Source organism: Macrobrachium nipponense, chromosome 30 (genome assembly GCF_015104395.2).
Source record: "Macrobrachium nipponense isolate FS-2020 chromosome 30, ASM1510439v2, whole genome shotgun sequence".
In the NCBI taxonomy this organism is placed as follows: domain Eukaryota; kingdom Metazoa; phylum Arthropoda; class Malacostraca; order Decapoda; family Palaemonidae; genus Macrobrachium; species Macrobrachium nipponense.
The window spans coordinates 54279549-54302830 of NC_087218.1; the positions used below are offsets into that span (position 1 = coordinate 54279549).

The following is a 23282-nucleotide window of genomic DNA, read 5'->3' on the forward strand; positions in this document are numbered from 1 at the left end:
TTTGATTTTGTAGGTTTGAGAGCGACTTCAATTTATCAGCTCCTTATGGTGGTCACATGAGTAGTGCATTATCTCCAAGCCTTCAGAACTTACATGGCTCTGTTGAAGACTTAGATGCAAAAATGGCTGCCAAGTTTGGGTCAGCCATGCCTTCATGGCTGGGAATGGAACCTGGTCAGCCAATGGACAGTTTAACCAGGGAAATAACTGATGCCATCTTGAAGTTGGATGACTATCTTGCGGGAGAGAAAAGCGAGCCGAGCACTGCAGTAACATCGCCCGAAAAGGATGGCGTTAATTTCAAGTTGGGGAAAGATTCTTTCGTTTCTCACCCACCAGAGTCAAAATTGGTGCATGCATTGAGTGGGAGTGGCCACCCAAGTTTGACCAGATCTTTGTCTGAGGGAGATGAAGAAGGTTTCACTATGAGACTTGAGCAGGGTGAATTCACTGAAATGGTGCGCTTGAAAAGTCAGAGTGTCCAAGATTTTATGAGGCTTACTGTGGTAGATGATGGAAGTGATTCTGATAATGCTAGTCAGAGGAATTCCCTAGCCTTTGAACCAGTCAACAAACCATTAGCGTCAGAGAAGTCGTACTCGAGTGAAGGAAACATTAGAGAAGCTCTGAGAGATGTCAGGTTCATGGGAGATTTGGAAAGACTTCAGGCAGAACATAAGTATTCAATAATAACAGAAGCAAGTCGTGAGAATCCATCGTCAATAGAATTCAGAGCTCAAGAATATAACTTTGATAAGCCATTAAGCACTTCGGATATCCAAGGAGATTTTCTAAATGCTGGTTCAACAGACAAACTTGCAACTAGTGTAGATTCTGATAATTCAAATATCTTCAGTGATAAACAAAATGGTGAACAGGATCCTTTTTTAGGTGAAGTTATCTCCTCTGCATGTACAGAGGAGAGGATCCCTAATGCTTATCCCATTCCTGGTAAGGGAAGTGAATCTTCTAGTGGTTCTGTTGACAACAACTCTGCAGTACCCAAAACTTTATCAGCATCTCCAGATTTTGTGGTTTCATCTCGAGAGAAGAAGCCCATTGCTTTACCAGATATCGTTGTTCATGATTCATCTGTCAAATTGAGCACGCCTAGTCCACCTCCAGAAGATAGCCCAGTGAAAGTTGTTAATGCCAGTCAGCCAAAAGAATTTCGAGTGGTGTTTGCAGAAAACATTTCAGTTTGTGGTAGTAATGTTAATAATGAAAAAGGGAGTGAGTCAGTATCCTTTAGTGAAAACATTAAAGAAAACAAGTTGCAAGCATCATTAAGTGAAACTGACAAAAACCAAGGGGCAGATGATATGGGGAAGAAAAATAAACAGAGTGGAGATTTTGTAAATAGTGTCAAAAGGGAGGAGCCTACTAGTAAAAAGGAAGAAATAATAAAATTCTTAGACTTTGTTCAAGAAAATCCAAGGCTTCAGTTGTCAAGCACACCATTAAAACCTCCCTCATTTGAGGTAGCTCCACAGGTAATAGGAAAGGATGAACAAAAGATAATAGAGGAGATGAGTAGCAGTGAAGAATCCAGCTTGGAAAATTCAGACAACGAAGAGAGTGGGGATTTTTCGAGTGGCGTAGTTGGAGTTGACCCAGATAATTCAGGAGTTAAGCAGAGACTGGTGTTTGGATATCAGAATGAGAGAAGCCGTAAGGACAGTGGCAGTAGCAGTCATAGTAGCGATAGCAGTAGTGACAGCAGCAGTGACATTGAAAGTTCTGATGAGGAGGACTGTGAGAATGAAAATAATAATGTGGAATCTGGAAAACCAGAAGCACCCAGCTATAAGCCAGAGCAAGTTATCAAAGGAGAGGAGGTTGTCATTGGGGCCTTAGAAGATTACTCACTTGATTTATTTAAGGCTGTGAAATCCACCTCGCCAAATTTGTCTGCCAGTCATTCAAATAAAATTGAGTGTGATATATTGCTGGAATCTAGTAAAGATGGAATTAGTCATGTAGACAATATAGAATATGATCTCGAGAAATGGGATGAATTTCTTGGAGACAGGTTGAATCAAGAAAGATGTGAATCTGATGTCATTTTTAAAGAGAGTTCAGCTAGTAACTTTGATATCAAAATGGATGATTCCAATGACCTACTGGGTGAGACATTCAATATGACTTCTACAGGTGCAAAACAAAGTGGATTTGATAGTCAAGTGCAGTTTGAAAAAACAGAAAAGTCCATATTTGACCTAAGTAGCACATTTGAACATAGCACATGTGGTGAAATTCAAAACATATTAAAAGAAAATTGCATAGAACAAGTTGCAGATACAAGCAGGCCTACAGTTAATACAGATTTATTTTTTGGTGATTCTGATTCGGCCATAAGTATCAGCGAAGGAATTTCTAAAGAAAATGGTATGAATGAGTCATCTAAGCCCCTTCCTTCAAGTGAACTTTTAGGAGTTTCTAATCAGGTACAGTCCAAGTCAAATGAATCATTTTTTACAGTGATATCTCCTTCGGTAGTGACAGAGTTTGAATCATTTGAAACCTCAGAATCATTTCAGACTCCAGCTATGAAAGTAGTTGAATCTCATATAATATCATCAGGTTCTGTTGTGCAAATGTCTGAAAAAGATAAAATGAGTACCTCTCTTGAATGTAGTGCTACAGAAAAAGGAAAAAATAGTGATATTCTGGTTAATGAGAGCTCTTGTGTTACTGACACTTTGGATTCATTTACTTACAAGAGAGAAATGTCAGTTGACAACAGCTGTGATATCTTAGAGAGTATTGACATGGATAATAAGGCCCAGAGTGTTGTCAAAACTGAAGTCTGTCAAAGTCCAAAAGCAGAATTTGTAAAATCAGGTGAAGTCCCAGGCGATTTGTCCAGTACAGGGGAATCAGGTGCTGATAATAAAGATGAGGTTGATAGCGCATCATTTTCCAGAAAAGTCAATGAAACCTTTGTAGTGTGTGAGGACAGCACTTCATCAACAACACAAACTTTGGACAAGGAGGGTTTGGAACCTAAGGAAACTAAGGCTCCAGATGTTGTAAATCTCGAGAATATTGGATCTGTTACCTCAACAGAATCTGCACAGCTGATCTTGAAATCATTTGGACCTGCTACCCAAACAAATTTAATTTTGAGGGATGATGATGATTTATCCCCAAGTGCTTATCAGGGAAAATTCAAGGCTGGAGACTGGTCATCCAGGGAAAGTCAGGACTCTGCCGTAGAACCTGATGAAGCAGAAAATGGGGAATTCTGGCAACAGCAAATGATGGCTTGGCAGCAGGCAGCATTTCAGACTCGTCAGCTCTTACAGCAAGCCACTTGCAGTGGGAGTGATGCTACACTTGCAAGCTTGAAAAGTTCTAGGGAAGATCTGGAAGCCAGTCCCACGAGTGATACATCATCCTCCAAAAGCCCTTATTCCTCTACAGATATGCTCAATTTAGATGATGAAGGTACTTATGTATCTTACAACACTACAGATGATGAAGAAGTTCTAGGCTACAAGCCAGAGGACATCAATGCTTTGCGTGCTGAGCTAAGCTTGAAATTAGGTGGCCTCCAAGATGAAAGAGACCAACTAGAACCAAGTGAGCCTGATGATCCTTCAGCAGGGGAGAGAGAGAATGTTGTTATTAATTACAGAGGCATTGTCACAACAACATTATCCCCAATCAAGGAGGAAAGTTTTCTAGATGAAGATGATTCTCCAGTTAGGAAAGTGAGCAGAAGTAACAGCAGTTCTGGTTTTCCTATGTCTGTAAGCTTGGAACTAGAGGAACCGTTGAAAAATATATTGAGTCATAGTGCAGAAAAGGGTAATGATACTTTTGTCATCAAAGAAGAAGTAAGTTGTGATACTGATAACAAAGGGATTAGTTTAAGTGAATTTGCTTTTGCAGAAGATTTAGATGAGACTGAAGATAAAGAATCCGGTAAAGTGAACACTAGCCTCATTTCTTCCTTTGACATTGGACAGGATGCAACAACTACCTCAGAAGTTAGTGTAGATGATAAAGAGGAACCTAAAAGCTTAGAGAATACCCATAATAGTCTCATTCTTGAAGATTTAGAAAATGAAAATAGTCCCTCTTCAATACAGGTTTACGAAGGTGACGACGTAGATGCTGATGATGTTTTAGTCGTTGACACAATCACTAATGAAGCCACTATCGTTGAAGGTGGGATACCCAGGAGCCATTTGGCATTTATAACAGATAAGCAGCAGCCAGATCCATCAGATGTTCAGCCATTCCCCTATGATGATTCAGATGATGTTGCACTAGAGTCGATTCCTTCAGTTAGTAGCTCAAGATTTGATGAACTGAGGCACCAAGAGCAGCTTTCTATCAACAAAGCATCTTGGGATAGTCATCATGCAGCGGAGGAACAAACCTATAATGGAGATTCTGATTCTAAACCTGGTGAGGGGTTAGTCAATGGCTTTGTTACCTCTGATGAAAATATAGATGGAGGAAAGGAAAACAGTGAAAATTATGAATCTCCTCAAGGAATTCAGGTACCACATTACCATTCTTACTTTACTTCAGCTTTGACTACAATATCCCATCCAAGTGCCAGTCTAGAGGAACCCCCAATGTTTGAGCCTGTAGAACACATCTCTCTCCCATATGATGTGAATTACCCAGCTGCAGGTGAGCATTTGCAGAGCTTAGATGATGTTAGTGAAAAAGAGGAGGTTGAGGAAAACAAGCAGGTCAGTGATGACGAGGAGGATGAACTAGAATCAGAGCGTCCTATCAAGTTAAATTTTTTAGGCCGATTGTACTCTGGTGATTCTGAAGAGGTGAATGGAACACCTGCTAAAACGAGTATTGGGGGGGAGCCACCATTAACCTCGGATTTGAAAGAAGGAACTAGCACTGCCAAAGTGAATGATGCTGAGGCATCTGATCTAAGTGACCTCAACAAGATGACTTCAGCAGAATTTTTGGCTTCAAAGAAATATCAGGTAAGAAAGCATCCTGAGTGGAGCAGTAAGATGTGGCTGTATTTGATACCTGTAGTAGTTCTTTTTTATAGGTTTTGTCTTGTATCATATCAGACTTTGATTTCTGAGGGTATACACATGTTCATTTATTCATTTACTTAAATCATGAGGCGTAAAAGCTTTCATTTTATAGACATTTGAATGAGACTGTTAGTTCAGAAAGCTGAGACAGGATAGTACTACTTTTTATTGTGTAACAGGTATTATCAAATCTCACTGACTTGTAAATGTATTTTCATTGTATAGAATATGATGGATTGCATATTGTGCTTTCAGATAAACGAAAATGAAGACATAGAGGAACATATAGTAGTAGAACCAGGTTACGAAGAGGATTCAGATGATGGTGATGATGGCATGGCATTAACTCCTGGAAAGTTAAGCAACGTTCAGTTCCGCATGAATACCCGAGACCCTTGCTACACCCCGGATTGGGAAAGTGACTCTGAGAGTGATGAAGAGAGTTCGTCCACTAGCGGGGAATTCATGTGGAAGGTAATTGAAAAGTTTAGCTGGGGTGATGCATAAATGGAGTTGATTGTTAAAGATGTTCTTTACATGTACCCCCTAACCCTTGTAAATCATGAAAATATTAAGTGAAGATTATGTAATATATGAAACTAATACTATGTAATAGCTAGTTAGAGTGCTATGTGTAACAAGATGTAAATTAATCAACACACTTGAGACTAGGCAAACTCAAATTAGAAGAAATGAGATTATAAATCCCATGAATGATTATTTTGCTATTGGAATAGGTAAATGTTATACCCAGATGTCTGTCGTGGAGTTACTCTCACTTGTTGGATACTCCATAAGTCCAAATGCTATGACATTTCTTTAGGACCATGATTGATCCTATCACAAATCCTAATGGCTGCAATGTAAATAGGATGAATATTAACTTATGTTTGATAAACAAAAGGCTGGTGAATTTTGCAGAACTGTGAATGAGAGATATAATATGATTAATGGGTTGTGATGGAACAGATGACAGTTGATTTCTGTCATTTCCCATCTTCTTATATTAATCCAGTCTTCAAAGTTTCTTCACTCTTGAAGATATTGAGAACACCCTGATATGTCTGTGCCCCAGAATGAGTTTCAGAAGCATTGGGCTGATCCTTTTCACTTTTGAGTGCCAGGAACACAAGATAGGTCTTAGCATTTTTTTTATTTCAGTAATTAGTAGATGTGTCAACTTACAATTTTCCTAGTATATTAAGAATCTAAGTAAGTATTACATACCCTAGTATGAAATATACATTACTATTAAATGCTCTTCTAAAATTCTCTGTATGTCTCATATTTGCTTGCATTTTGTGTATGTTTGTACAAAGTCCCAGTTTCATTACATGTCTTGATAGGAAATGAATACAGTAGTGTTTTTCTTCTGTTTATTGTATGCATACACTTGTTATAACGAGATTTCTGTTATTCTACATTCCTATGCAGTAAATAAGGCTCAAACTTGATATACAACCAGAGCATCACATTTCTAGAATAGTATGGCAACTCATCCAAAGATTAGGTTCCTAAGAGAGCAAGGTTGAGTTTAAGAGAAAGGGACAGCTAGGTGGTGAGAAACTAGTGGGAACCCCCATAATGTGCACTATAGGGCCTTGTGAATTAACAGAATCCTCAGTATAACATATGGAAGTGGCTTGATTAGAGTGCTATGTCAGGGATGTCATGCTTTACATTTTTCTGCATGTTTCATACTAATGGTGTTGGGTGTTATGATCAATGACTTATTCCATGATGTCATTTTTAATAATTTTATGGTTATCTTAGATTACTAAGAGTAAAAGTTACTTCTGTATTAATAATTTATTTTAAGGAAAACTACAGAAAATTTAATAATTTCAAGAAAGACTCATTAAGATGTGGGGAGCGAGTGATACTCTGTACCAGAGATATTGAGAGAGGGCAGAAGGAGGTGTATGTATCAGAGGAATTTGAGTTAAATGTTTGTCAGTTACAAGGACATGTTAGAAAGGAAGCCCCCTGGGACTTGTTTTATGAAGATGACTTGATGTTAAAAGCATAATCTGAAAAAAGCTGGTAGGAATGTTTAAAAAAAAAAAAGTGGTTGGAATGTTTAAAAGATAAAAAGAGTAGAATGCTAAGGTTCATGGCCAGAATGCAGTGAGAGTTTATATTATGAATGTGGGTTGCTGAGGTATGTGGTGTTCAGTGACTGGAAAGTAGGCAGAACTTGTTAAGTTTGAGATGGTTGAGATATGTGATGAGAAGGTATATGAACAGTTAATCATGAAAGAAGTAGCAAGACAAAGGCCAGTGTGAAGGCCTGGAAGCATTTCTAGACCCTTTGAATAATCCTTGGTTATATTACAAGTGGCATGATCATAGTTATATTACAAGTAGCATGATGATCATAAAAAAATAATGTTAAACTGTTTTAGAGGAAATATAGTGAATACGTAATTATAATAATCATGAAATGGTATAGAAATTAACATGATGATTGATTGATTTCATGTAATTCTTGTGATGGTCATTGTTTACTGTATGTAGAACATGTAAATATAACTTGTATGATACTAATTATTAACCGTAGGTTTTGTTCATAATTTGAGCACAACCGCTTTTTTATACTGTTAAAAAAAAGTGGGTAATCTAAAGTAAATCTAAATGAAATGGCTTTGAGCATGTCCTTGAACCCACCTGAAGGTGAGCGCAGGATATTTGTTGCATGATTCTTTTATATCAGGAATGATCTTTTGAATAGAGTGGCTGTGGTGACTGGCAGCCTTTCAAGTTAGCCTAGTATCTAGGGGTTGATGGTGCAGTAATGTTCAACATTTTCTTATGCTCTAGCGTAAGCATGTACGTATTAACTTGTGCTTGTGCTAACTCGAGTTTGTGATTTTTTGGAGCAAACAGGAGGATGAGGAAAAGCATGATGGGGAAGACCTTCAAGAAACAAAGGTAGGCGAAGATCTTAAATTTTCCTTTCAATTTGTTAAGGTAATGTAGTTTGTTACTGTGCTGGATTTGTAACCACAAAGGATGGTAGGTTTTCTATGGCTTATGATTCTGGAATTATTTCTTGATAGCCTCTAACTCTTAGTTCTCTGGTATGAGAGGGCTCATTCAAAATGCAACAACCAAAATCGATTCATATTATGATCTGGACTTTTGTAGCTGCCATTGAACTTGTTTTCCTTAACCACAGCTTGAATTGTAGCTTGAAAAGAAATTTAATTCATATCCTTTCCTGTTGATGTGTATGCACACACATCTGTAGCTATAGAAGTGTGATCATTTTAAGCAATGTCTACTTTTATTGTCATTTTGAAGTGACCCCTTGAAAACACTGATATTCTGACTATTACTTAATCTCGGATACAGCCTGGGGAAGAGTGTCAGCAGTCTAATTACACCTTAGACGTGATAGAGGAAGAGGTTGAAGATGGAGACTACGATGATGGATGCAGCGATGATTCTGAGAGCGGAGAGGAAGAATTTACCCCTTCTAAATGGAACAGGGATCTAACCCCTTCCCACTCCCTTCTTAAGAGTCCTCAAAACAAATCTGTAAGTTTTACTTGTTTAGGTAATGTTTTGTTGTACATTATACGATGATGACACCTGTCTGATCTCACTGATGTAATTATTTATTACAAGATAATACGCTTGCTTTTTATATTGTTATGTTTTTTATTAATATATGAAAGCTTTGATTTGTATTCTTAGAGCTCAAAGAAAAGTGTTAGATGGAAACGTCAGCGCCATCATCGTGTATACGAGTATCCTCCTGAACCAAGGTCCTGGGAGCCCACACCAACTGAATCCCATCACCGTCGATCATGGGGACGGTCATCTCTAGATTACCTCAGCCTAGCAGGTGTGTAAAGAGTTTAATATTTTGAAGGAATATCAAATGGAAAAATCTTGTTTTTATTTTCTTGTAGAATAGGTGCCATTGCCCTACAGAGTTATGTTCACATTTTCAAAGCCAGGCTGATCAAGAAGATATTTTAAGGCAAGTGTGGATTATCAATTAAGGGAAAGAGTTTGCTTGTCACCCACATCTTATCCTACCGAAATTTATTTATTTGTAGTCAGCTCTTCACTGAATAATAGTTGCCATATCGCACATTCAGTTGAAGGGCAGAAATTAGTATTTAGTATACAAGAAATTATGCGATGTTCACAAAATTTCGAGCCACCTCTGAAACTATTATAAAGTCCACATCAGACTATACATGAATTGAAAATGGGGTTGAAGGCTTGCTGGAAAGAACCTTCATTAATGTCTGCAGTGTACTGAACAAGGCATAGTGTAATCACTACCCTTTTACTATATTTATGGTAAAAATTTACATGTTACTATTCTTTTCAGATTGGGATTTGGGTGATGACTTTGTAGCAGATGATAGTGGAGACATGGATGATTATGTTTACAGGAAACCTACCAGACCAGCACCACCACCACCTATTTATACCCTAGGGTCTATAGCTTACGATGATACTACAGAAGGTTTGTTCTTAACTGTCTGTAATTTGTAGCTTTGGCAAATGGATATGTGTTTCACTTCATTTGGAACTCAAATCAATGGGTCTCAAAGGTGAAAGCAGATTCTTTTCATGGAGCAAGATAAAAAAAAATTGGTATTAGCAACCAGTCAGGGACTCATGGCAATTCTCCTAAATACTACAGTTAGGTTACTCACACCCTTTAAATGTAACTCTCCATTTTTCTTTGTCACTACAGTTATTTCTTTACTTGTACCTTCCAGTCCCTTGTCTTTTCCATGTTTTTGCATTTAAGAATGAAGTATGATTCTTCTTAAAAGGAGCAAAAATAGTATTCCTATCACAGAAGTTACAAGACATAACAATATTAAGTTGACAAATACTTTGAGAATAAATAAAGCTCTCTTAAAAACATCGTGAATGAAAGCAGACTTGGATATAGGACCAAGTTGTGGATTTAGTCTGTTATTAGGGTTCATCTTTCCCACTTCTTGCATTCATACCAACATTGGTCTGTTTTTCACACTGAGGAAGGAGGAGGAAGAGGAGGAGGAGTAAAGAAAAATCCAGTTCCTCCAAACTGCATTCATTTTCTTCATTCAAAAGATTTTCATAATGTGCCTTTCATATTTCTTGCAGCATCTTATCAATATTAATTTTTGAATTTTATCTTTTATTTTCCTAATTTTCTATAGCCACTTTTGTCTTAGATTTGATATATCTCGTTTCTTTCTTCTGTACTGAGATTTTGGTTCCTTTCTTCCAAGCTCTCCTTAACCTTGTCACCTCCTCATTTAGCTTAGCTCCTCTTTATGCTTACATTTCTTATGGCCCTTGTGATATGCAGCAAATAGTCCACGTGTATCAATCTCATTTCCTTTATTTACCACTATGTAGCAGTTGCTGGAAGAGGTAGCATTGGGTATGATATTCAGCACATGTAAAATTAATTTAACATAAAAGTATTTGTAGAATTTTGCCCAAATTTCCGTTGATACACTGTTAATTTTAGTATGGAAGCCATACTTTTTAACTCAATAAATTGACCTTTGACAGTGGAAGAGAGGTAAGTCAGTTATGTTTTCTCCAATGATAATAATGTGCACAGATGTTAGAGAAAGCTTACACTTCTCAGTTGCTACCTTACTAATTACCCTAATCATTTGTGTTATCCAGCCACTTGACAAGAGATTTATGAAACTATGGCTTGTATACCTACTGATGAATTTCAATACTATAATAGAGAGAGTGACATCTTTAAATAATAATTTTATACTTTCAGGATTTTTAGAAGAAAATGGTGAGTTTTTCATCCGATCATCTGGGTCACCCTTCACGTTTACAAGTTCCTCTTTTTCGGCGTCCGATTTTTTCCCGGGAACCACATACTATAGTGAACAGGATCACAGGGATATTTTGCCTGATCCCATTGCTGACGAAATAGTGAGTGAAATGGCAGAACCTCATTTGATACCAGACTCTTCTCAGTCAGGAGACAGTAGTAATTTACACATGAATAAATATTTGGTTATGGATGATGAAATGGAACAGTCTTCTCCTACCAATACTGGCTTGGGCCAGCTACGACACACTAGAGATAAACTGCGTCTAGAGATACCTACGATTTCAGTAGCTAGTGATGGTACCAAAGTCACAGGAGCATTTACTCTTGGTAGTGAACAGAGTGAATTTGGAAATTATGGTGGGCAAGATATTTCATCCACAGTCAAACAAACGAGAAGTGAACCTGAAGTGAGTGAGGTTTGAATGTCATGTAGTTAGTGCATTTTATTGATCATCTGAGAAAAAGTGAATACAGTTTAGTGGATTGTGAAAGTTACTGCCTAGCAGTTCTTAAAAGTTCTCAGGACTTCGTAAGAAATTGATAGTTAAATAAACAGGTTGTTTAGATTATCAGAAAGCCTGATGTTTTCTAGATATGTGTATGAGCAGTTTGTTGATGATTGCAAACAATGATTACTTATTAGTACTGAAGTTGTGTGCCGAATTGTCCATGTGATTTTCAAAGGAACTGTGTTATTGTTCCAACTGCTGTTAGAATGTGGAAGGCTCTAATTGTGTAGCGTTTGTGACAACGCCCATATACAAAAGGAGCTGTGGAGATCAAGCTGTGCCGCAAGTGAGAAACTTGAACTTTTGGGGTGTTCATGTATATTTAGATGAATTATTCTTCATATACAGTACTGTACTTTCATACATGGAGTAAATGCACAGCACAAACACATAGAGAATTTTTTAGAAGACATGTACTAATTACACTTGCATATCATTTATAAAGAGATATGGATTGTGATAAAATATTTGTAGATACAATTTGTTTAGTATTTAAAAATTATGCAATATACTGGTGATATGACTAGAAGTTTCCATTGCTTCTAAATTCATGCACCACTCATGCAAGGTTATTTATTTAATTGTCTGAACCGTTCTTGCATGGGGATGCCTGAATGTAGAGTGATGATGATTTACAAAGTGCACAACCAGTGCCTCTATCTCTCTTGAGTCATGGGGAGAAAAACAAAGCTGCCGTCCACAATTTGCCTCCGAAACAAATATCCTCTTCTGCAGTTAAGATTAATTGTAGTGATTAGAAATTCCAAGTTTTTAGACTATTGATAAAATTGTTGAGTGTTACAATGAGGGTAGTATTTGTATTAACTATATTTTTTCCTCTTATTTTCAAAGTGTGACGTTTTCGAACTGAATGCGCAAGGGGTACAATCATAAACTCTCAAGCATTATAATATAATGCCAGTCCAGTGATTTTTTTAAAATATTGTTATAGACTGTTCATAATTGTTCCTCAAGAAGTCTGCATATTCATGTGCTATGTTGTTATTGCAGGTTTTTATGTAATTGTATGTCTTTTGAGCATGGTTGTACAAAGCACTTTAAAAAATAATTATTACTTTGGATATTTATGTTTTTTTAATTGAAAGTAACTGAAAAAGTACATATTGTCAAACACAGAATTTTGTTGATTGAACTTGCAGGATAATCATTAAATAATTTCATGCCATCAGTTGTGTCTTGAAAGTTATGTCTATTAGTGTAAAATCAAAGTTACTGTGTGTGGTAGCTAACAGCCAGGTATTTAAATTTACACTCCCTGTTGCCTGTTGAGATTACAAACAAAAGGAGAGCTCCACAGCATTATCTTTCCTGAAGCAGCACATGACCAATGTATTTATCTTAATGGATAAACTTCCCCTGCAGAAACTGTGCCTGTTGAGTCTATTGTTATATGCTGTTTATTAATATCTTGTTCAATAAGTTGTTGGGAATGCAGAAATTCCACATTACCTCACATTCTCTTGTAAGCATTAATTCAGGTGATGTATTGCATTTGATTAAAGTTTTATTTAGGTATCAAAAGTGTCAGCAAAGAACTTTCAAAAGACAATTATGATATCTGACTTTCAAAAAGCATTATGAATCCAAGTTTTGTCGGATACTACCTGGAAAAGAGGAAAGTCTTTGCATGATGTAGTAAAAGTGATGTGATATAGAAATACTGAATGCTTGGATTTCTTATAGGGTAAGAAAGCTAAAATGAAGGTATAATGTACTACCTGTAATGTTTACATATCTAAATCTTCATGAATTTAAAAGCAAGAATCAAGTTAGTGGGAAAATAATGTTATTACTCGAAAACACACAAAGTTTGTTCCTGTATGTGTGATATTGGAATTAATTAAAATGTTAAAATTTTATCTAACATTAAAATAGGTTTTGATGTGTTGTGACATTATTTAATCTCAGATTTTTTGTGAGAATGGGTTCATTAGTTACAGCTACAGTAGATGTTATCATTCAAGAAGTACTTCATAAGAAGAAATTACTGTATCAGTGGCATAGATGGAATATTTGCTCGTATTTTTGTTGACTTGTTTTCATAATTCAAAGACAGTACATAATTATAGTATTTGCAACTGTTCATCTTCTCATGGATGGTCTCTGTTACATTTAGAAGGTATAAACAAGGTAGTAATGAATATTCATTCTTTTTAAGTACGTATTTTCAAACAGAATCATGTTGGTCATCAGTGCGAATAAAATGGCTGTGGAACATAACATGCCAACCGCATAAGTCATTATCAAATTGGAATATATTGCAAAGTGCAGAATACTCCCTACATGCATACTAGATTAAAATCTAAAACCAAAAGCCATAATTTTGATATATTTTGAATAAAAAAGCATTTATCTAAAAAAGTACACTTGAGAACCAGTAACAAGGTTTTGCAAAATACCTGTTTTCACAATAATTCCAGAAAATAGTGCATTGAAGTATGAAATACATAAGCCAAGCGTACAGATTCACAGACCATGACTCAACAGAAATGGAAAATTTGAAATTAAAAAGAAAAAGAGAATAATGGGAACTAACAGTGAATGAAGGCTGTGCTTCTAATTATGATGTTGCAAGGATAGTGAATAGGACCGGATAACTATAGATACTGGTACAGTGTTCTAATACCATGTATATTCACATAAAAAATGAAATGTACTTGAAAATAAACCAAAAAGAGCAATAAGACAGTCACCAAGAGAGGACCCATTTTTTGTTAATAAATTTTTTTACATTATTAACATACACATTGCTGATTGTTCTTATAACAGGTGTAGAACATTATGATGAACATGAGACTAGTGCCATTTCTTTGTTGACTGATTTGTTTTCGGAAGAAAAGTCACCAAACAGTGCAGTATATGAGTGAAGCCCAGATTTTTTAGCAGAAAATGTACCTTTTTTCAAAATACAAAAGTTGCACCAATGGAAACCTTTCTGCTTACCTGCTGTTAGAGACATGGCTATTTTAGACAAAACTGAGTCAGGCTCATCTTCAGGAGTAGTGGCACTGGGGCCTGTATTGGATACAGCAAAACTTCCAGTAAGATTTATCTGAAGAATTTTTTTATATAATTTTTGAAGTCGTAAGAATAAGTGAACCACTGGAAACACAACTAACCTACAACTATTCCATTCCAAAGTTTTTGCTTTCATGCATACACTTGGAAAGGGAACAGATAGAAGCAACTTGCTGTTTGCTGATTATTATTGTAAGGTATTGCCAGACCACAGGGTCAGATTTTTTTATTTGTATTGGCTAGTTCGTAGGATTCATTTACAAATGAAGGGTAAAAAAGTTGAGTATGGGGAAAAGTCAGAGTAAACAGAGAACTGGGTGGGGGACAGAATGGATGAAAAGTACTACTACTGTAGTTAAAAAAAGTGTTCCAGTTTGAGGTCATGGGATTGTGCTAAAAAGGAATTATTTAAAATTCTTAAATAAGTAGGGTCATCAAGTAGAGATTTCAATTTTGAAAGTGAAATAAAATACAATTTTTATAATGAAACACAACACAACCAGGGAGCCCTTGTGTGCAGCGCAGGGGACCATAACATTGCACTGAAAGAGGAGGGATGTCTTGGGGCTTAATGACACCAATGATTTTCCATTGCACTTTAGTGCTGATGATATTGCTGGCTCTGCCCTTGTAACATTTTTTTATGGAAGACCCAGCCTAGATAGGGAGGCTATCATAGTGCCAAAATAAATTTTGTAATACACTGAGTAGTAGCTGGGATGTACCCCTAGTTTGGCAACAGGAAATCCTTACTATACATAGCATGCACCTCCATGTTCTGGTCTAGCTGTAAATTTTTTTTTTTTTTAGGTCAGGTCAGTAATTTGTAATGATTTTGGTACATTAAGAGATGGCATCTCATACCTCATACATTACTTTTATGTACCATTAAGATGAAAGAGAAAATGACTTGTCAGATACACATAGCAATTAAATCTGTTACATAGTCATATAATAATTTTTTTTAATTACTGGTGCTTGTTACACATTGCTCTTTTGGGGTAATTTCATGTTTACATTTCTGCATTCCACTGATGTATCTCATGAAGTCAATTGGCCATTTATTCAAATGTTAGTATTATTCTTGAGCAATTTTTATTTATTTTTGGTGTTTTGCATATACTATAATGTAATTAGTTGTCAGCTATATGTATACTCTTCCTTTAATGATATTTCAAGATTGGTGTTTTTGACCTGTCTTCCTGATATCCATACACATATAATTAGACTCCTTGCCTGTGGAGACAAGAAGGCCACAATATAGCAAAAAAAATTCATTATAATACCACAGCTGATAAGTACAGAAGTCTGGTAAGTTGAGTCAGAAGCTGAGATGTATTGTTGTTTGATAATCTACATATGGCATTACTGTATTCTGTTAATTGACAATTTTAACAGTGGAATTGTCAGTTGTTCTTCAGAAAGAGTAGTGTTGACTGGAATTTAAGTATTCCAGTATTTTTACATCTCCCCAAGTAATTTCATACATTTCCATGCTGCCACAGGTTATATAACCATCACTATGTACCCTGCAAGGTGGTTTGTGCACACACACAGTAAAAATTAGTTTCCGTTCATTCTCTACACAAACAAGGAATCACTTGCTTGAGGGCCCATTGAAAATGAAGTGTTAAAGGTGGTATAAGGAAATGATCTGTGAATATTTATTGGTAAACATGTAGAGAAATGAGATAGGAAAAGGTTCTTTTACAGACATTTTTGTAGATTAATTTTTGTCAAAAACTTTGTGAATTTTCAAGTAATCCAATTATGTAACCATTTGAGATTTCAGTGTCATGCAAATTTCTTTCACAGAAAATCATAATATAATTCCATGATGTCAGATAGCTTTAGGATAATGTCTGAAGGGTGTTTGGGGATGCTTTAAATTCATCATCTCTCCAAACTTTGGGAGCATTCTAAAGGAATTACCACTAAACCTGTTATAAATAGATGATACAAATTTTTGCCTATTTTTCTTTAGTTTTCTATGCAGTAATGGTTATAAATGTAAGTAAAACATGTACTATAGTAATTGGGGAAGAAATACTGTACATACTTTTTCATGGTGCAACAAGAATGTATTATTGTTACTTTTCTCAGCGTTTATGGAAACAGAAGACGGTGATCACTTTGAGTGTTTGTATTCTGTACTTTTTTCATTTTGGAGTGTACTACAATAAAAATAAAATAAAAATTAATTTGCCTTCAAAGGAAGACCAGATTGAGCAAGCAACAGGAAAACTAAATTTACATGAAATGATAAAAATATATAATAATGTTAAGCTCATAATCAGGAGCTAGTGTGGAGTATGTTATCCTCAGAAAATTCTGGACCTGCCCAGGAATCTCAAAGGTTCAGGTAGGTGTTACTGCTGTAAGTGTACAATACGTATTGAAAGCATTTTGCTAACTTATTGCGTTAACCAGATCATAGTAAAAAAAAAAAAAAATACTCAATAACACATCTAAAACTATCTGTCACCGACTAATGAGGGGAAGAAGAATATGTATGTGTATTGAAGTTTTGACCAAATTGGGAATTAGTTGTAAATAGAATACGTAAATCAAAATTAGTATTGTCATCTCCACTCTTAGAATTATTAATTTAATTATCCTGCAGTTTATGCTTGTACTTAATAAAGAACAATTAATAACATACACTAAGGTAATGCATTTCTGGACTGAATGAAAGTTTGAATGAATACTATATTCAAAAACAAATTCGTTTAAATTTAGGTCTTTGCTCAGTGAATCATGTCTAGTTAGGATATAATGAAATTATATTTTTGTTGGCAATTATCATTTTCCCATTTTGCATATGTGAACTAAAATTTAGTTAAACAAATATCAGTCTTTTGTAAATAATGCTTTGTAATGCTTGATAAGGACTAATGTCAATTTTTTATAAAGTATAGATTTCTGTAAAGTTTTACAAACATAATTACAGAATTTTGTAGCAATGGCATTAGGTTTGAGAACTCTTTAGCATTACATTGGCAAATTTAGTTCCTAATTTTTAACATTAAATTAGTTCTCAGCGCTGATCCATTTACGGGAAAAAGAAATTAGCTTTTCGTTATAATTGGACAGTGGGTGGGAAGTTTATTCAAGAGGTCTTTTACACCTCTGAGGCTTAATCATTATTATATTGTTTAAATCACTGTTGTAAAAATTTGTGAAGAACATTTTGTATGTGATAATTGTTTGTGCATTGTGTGTATGTGTGTGGAATAAAACTCTGCTGATTGAATGAGTTGACAGTTATTTTTAAAGTTCAGTTAATGCTTTCAATGTCATCAAGTATTGGAATATATTTAGTATTGAGTTACTGAAAACCTTGGATATTAACGTAACATTGCTGGTGAAATCTTCACTTCTTTATGTTTGTAAGGTGAGTATAACCAAAAGGCTTACACTCTGTAGATACAGTTATGACTACAATAAGCACCCACACAATATTAGCTTCATTGTGCACAAATCAGTGACAAAAGGTAACAGATCCACTTCAGGTCATAACCATTGATAAATTAAAAGGCTTAGAATGTGAATGTTGTAAATAGGTTATTACGTAATGGTTGCAGGAATCACAGACTATTTGCGGTAACTCAGGCAACTGAATTTTACAGATATTGCTCAGGACATATATTTAGTTGAACTGAATATTAGTTCCATACAAAGATCTCATAAACTGCTGTTTTAAATATTATTTATGAATTTTTATTTTACTGTTGAGATGTATTTGAATATCACAAGTAAAAAAAAAATCTTGTCCATGCAACGTCTGCTTTATTGAAATTTGATGAGAGGAAGCATACACTGAACTTTGTACTATTAATAATCATGTATGTATGTGTATGTTTGTGCAATAATGAAATTATATAAGTATCTTAATTGCTAAGGTTGCCAAAGAAAAACAAGTGAAACTTATTATGCATAGCAAATTTGGTAAATGATGTGAGCACAAATAAGTTGTCACAAAAAGTATATATTAAGAAAATACTCAATTGTTCTTTATCCCTATTTTTTTCTGATTTCCCTTAGAATGATTGAGTTTCCTTTAATACATTTTCTTGATAATCTAGTCCATTAAATAAATCGGACATGATAATTATGATGCTGGTCTAAGGGATTTTTTTTTTACAATAGAGGTTGCTTATGAAATAGGCATATCTTATGTTTTCTTGTATTTAGTAACTGTGCAAATAAAAGTTTATCATTGCATCCATTATAACTGATTGACATATGTAGTGAGGACACTTGCATATAATTCTCTGTACTGGTACTGTATATGATTAGTATTTATTCGAAGGTGGTTGTGTATATTTATTGCCTGTCTGTACAGTGATCAGGTGTAATTTTTCCAGATTACATTCACCAAAGTTTTTAAGCTGTTCTCTTTCATTTTCCTTACTGTCAAAATATTGTTAGAAAGCATGTATAATCTTTTGAATTAACTGCTCATGATTTTAAAATTCTGGAGGCTCTGTGTAAAACAACTTTGTACAAAAGCCAAATCCTATTTTGTTTCAATGCTATCATTAATAGCCAAAGAATGGTGTAATGCCACAGTTATTCTTATTGTAGTTACAAGGAAAAACTCCCAGGAACTTAAAAATATGTCATCTATCTCTATCTACTTCAGGTAGACTACTTGAAAAAATTGTAAAATCTGTCTTGGCTATACAGTGGGCTACATTCCATCATGACTGATTCAAAGGAAACCATTGTATATGAAACTGCACTTACTATGTTCAGCAGGGATGCTCCTTGAAGCATTAGGATCACACTAAACTCCTTGAGCTTAATTATGACTCCAAACTGGGAAAGGATGTCTTAAAGACACATGGCATCAAATACATTGGGAGCTTCTGGCTCTTCCCTGGAGTTCTGGTGTTAATGTTTCACACCCTGCTTTTCAGTGGCTCACTGTGAATCCTGAAGTTTAGTAATGTCCACTTCTTCCACTTTTTCCAATTTGGCCTCATACAAGCTATAAATTTGGTGTAACCTCCTAAAGCAATGTAAGCACACAGTTTTCACATTGAAATAAAGATAATTAAATGAAATTAGTCAATCAAAAACACTTTAATGAACCTTATGAAGTGAGTATCATATGGCAAAATATTTAAAATGGAGACTATACTTACAAGTGAATGTACTCCAAAGCAAGTCAAATACATTGTTACCTTTTCTTCTGATCAGTTTTTATACTCCTCTTTTTCTTGTTATGATTTCCTTTCAATGAACTGCACATATTAATTTCATTCAGTTTTTTCTTCAATTTATTATCTCAGGATAAATGTGCTGACAGATGGTGAACTCTGCTGACTGGTTGAAGGTTAAGGTACTGAGGCATTACTCAAACCTTAGTTGCAAATATTTCTGTGCTTTTGAGTGGTTTTATCTCTCTTCTGCTGACATTTCTATTTCTCTATATTTCCTAACACAACATAAATAATATCAATAGCATTAATCATTAAATGAGAGGAGCATACTGAACAAGAAAATGACACACCTTTCAGGGTCTGGAAACAAAATACAGATATTGGCTTACTTCTTTAGATTAAATTTTAATAGCATAGTGATAGTATGAGTCAAAATTTTGGATGTTAGTCAACTAGAATGAACTGGAATTTTTTTTTTTTTTTTTTTTTTATAAAAGTCCACATTCTACATACAGAAATTGTGACAGAACTAGGTTTACAGTGGCAGTAAATATATAGCTAAAATTTTCCAGTTTCACTTGGCTTAACAGACAGACATGATCATACAGCATTACACTACTTTGCCCAAATCACTAAAAATAAATTAACCTACAATAAGAGTACATACAAAGGACTGATTTTCTCCCATGTAGACACTGTTCCAACAACATAAAATATATAGTATTTATAAATAGAAATAACAGAGGCATGAATCAGCTATTACCAACAGCACCAAATACAAACTGCATATTATGCCCTCACAGCCTAAAATACTTTTAGTTCTAGCAAACTTAAATGATTCACGATAAGACTGATGCAAATATAAAGCATATGTACCATGGGTACATACTAAAATTTAAAAGTATGCATAACTTCAATCCAACATGTGGAAGTACAATATACTACTGTAAAGTTTATACCATTTGTAAAATATAGAATTTATCAGAAACAATACCGTATGTAATTGCCTATCACATGATTTCCTGAGGCCTAGGTTTTTTTAATTCAATTTTAGTGTGTCACATTATTCATGGAGTATCAAGTGTGTAGGGGGGGGCATGTACCCCACAGCACAAAAAGCTAGCCTTCGATGTACATACATACACATACACATATACATATACATATATATATATATAGTATGATATATATATATCTATATATATATTATATATATAGTATTATATATATATATATATATAATATATATATATATATATATATATATATATATATAATATTATATATATATAATATATATATATATATGATAAATATACAGTCAGTCCCCGGTTATCTGCGGCCTTGGTTACTGGTGATCCAGCTTTATGGCGCTTGACTGGTGCCAATACATACGTAACATAGGCGACGTTAACCGGTTATCGGCGCCAAAAATTGCCGATTTTCACTTATCATCAAGCTGTTGGAAAGGAACTCCCACCAACAACTGGGACTGCCTGTATATATAGATATATATATACATATATATATAAAAAATACTTAGATAACACCATTTATGCATTAGAAAATCAACAACACTTCATGTGATGCACTTTGGACATTACTTAAGCTTCTTTACAGCATGCCTTTAGCCTTAGTTGAAACCCTTTTTGTCCCTTTTACTATACCTCTGTTCATATTATCTCTATTCCATTGTGCCATCCACCCTCTTCTAACAATTATTTCATAGTGCAACGGTCAGGTTTTCCTCTTGTTACCCCGACTCTGTTTCCTTACTAATGAACCATATACACTGAAGAAATACGGTCCTATGTAGTATATTTTATCAACAATATAACGGCAACTTGTGAATATTAACAATAACAGTTTTTGGTCATTTAGGTTCTGCAATTCAATAAGATTTTTGTGATTTCTTATTGGAATTTTACATGATTATATTATAAAGTGCATATTTACTTTTTGTAATAGCTGCTTAACAAAATTTGTTCTGTACAAAATGCTGAGGAATAATATTCTTAAGGGATGAACAAATGTCTGGCATTAAAAAAACAAATGTTTAAACAAGTGTTGTATTTTCAAATACCCACATAGCCACTCTTATCTAAATGCAGCCCCAATAATCTAGATTCAAAATTTGCACTTTTATAATCCTGTCCTCTTTCATTTTTACTTTTACCGATACCAAAGAGTTTAGCAGCCTACACACAGTTTGTTTCTTTAGCGGCAACTTCAATTTTGCTCTGAACTACCTAATTGTCTTTTTCCCCATGGTGCTGAAAAAAAAGTGAACAATTACTAAACACTACAATTAGAAGTTACAATTGAATATCAAACCTAACAAGCTGATAAGTTATATATAATTTTTAATTACCACAATCTAAGGTAACTACAAAACAGCTGGGTACATAGCTTATGTGGAGAAAAAGAGCTGCATAATTATTTCATTGTCAGTTAGTTGCTACTTTTATAGTACATATAATGATGGTTACTTCTTTTAAACCAAATACAGTATTACATGGCCTCTTTATATTTTTTTTTATTTTGGTAACTTTAAATGGCCAGAACAGTTGGTAACCTTAGCCTCTATTGAACACATACAATACATAATACTATGTATGTATACCAAAGTCATCTTTACAAGGCAGTATTTCAAGGGTTGCACGGGTCGTTATGCAAGATAAAAATGCAAGTAAATACGGTATGTTGAAGAAAATAGAGTAAAAAGCTAAATCTTTGAAGAAAACAAGAAGCAGTAATAAATATAATGCTCTTCACTAAGCAACAGTAAAATACCATTTCCTTTCAGCTGTCAAACCCATATTCTCAATATTTTCAAAGGATAGTCAAATGCTAACAACCTTCAACATACAATCTGAGTGTATTCTCTTGTAAGAGAATTTTGCACTGACTAGCATCAAAACTCAATTTCATTCTGTTCTTGACTAAAACAAAATCAGCATTGACAATCTAATACTGATAAAGCCCAATTATTTATATTTTTTTGCACTTTAATGTCTACGATAAATATAAAATTTATAGCACATTTTAGCACCTCTCTCTGGTTTCCATAATTTTGTTTTTAGAATATCTGATCTATCGAGCATGCCTTTGTAGGAAGCTGCTTTGTTGTGCCCTACATAAAGACAATGGGTTTTTTTATAAAGAAAATTACTAAAATATTCCATTCCTCCTTCCTATAGTATGCTATCCTTAGCATTTCCTGTTATGAAATATAGAGAGCAAATATCTCAAAGAGATTATTATTACATATATTATTATTAGGCAGCTTAACCTGAAGACTGGGTTAAGTGTCATTCTTATCCCATTGACAACTTGAGAATTTCATATTGAAAACTTAAAAATTTCATATGAATCATTCACATATTAGTCTGCCAGTGATAGTTTTTATCCAATTCTAAATAATAGTAGCAGATACTACTCCTGTAAAAATGACAGCACTAATCTTGCTGACTTTCATAAGCAAACTAAGTCTGAAGCTTTGTTCCCTTCCTATTTCTTCATTCTAGGAATTTAATTATTTTTTCAGGTCACAAATATGGGTTCCATAAGGAAGGGTCTACTGAATGCCCTATTTTCTATTTGTCTACTCATACTCGGTCACCTGTTTTCTATTTGTCTATTCAATCATCTAACTGAAGTGCTTATGGCAATCATTCTTCATCACCACTGACATTACAAATATTCAGTAATG

At 34.7% G+C, this 23282-nt stretch overlaps 1 protein-coding gene across 3 annotated transcripts in view; it reads left to right on the forward strand.

The window, feature by feature from the left end:
- Positions 1 to 18792, forward strand: part of LOC135202516 (uncharacterized) — a 177547-nt gene extending 158755 nt beyond the window's left edge. For 2 of the 3 annotated variants that reach the window (XM_064231965.1, XM_064231966.1), the window contains 7 exons: positions 14 to 4967; positions 5283 to 5501; positions 7914 to 7958; positions 8382 to 8567; positions 8727 to 8877; positions 9376 to 9513; positions 10792 to 18792. In XM_064231965.1, coding sequence (XP_064088035.1) covers positions 14 to 4967; positions 5283 to 5501; positions 7914 to 7958; positions 8382 to 8567; positions 8727 to 8877; positions 9376 to 9513; positions 10792 to 11276 — 6178 coding nt within the window. In that variant the 3' untranslated portion in view covers positions 11277 to 18792. The remainder of the gene's footprint in view (positions 1 to 13; positions 4968 to 5282; positions 5502 to 7913; positions 7959 to 8381; positions 8568 to 8726; positions 8878 to 9375; positions 9514 to 10791) is intronic. The other variant, XM_064231967.1, reaches the window with a different exon arrangement.
- Positions 18793 to 23282: the final 4490 nt, after the last annotated feature.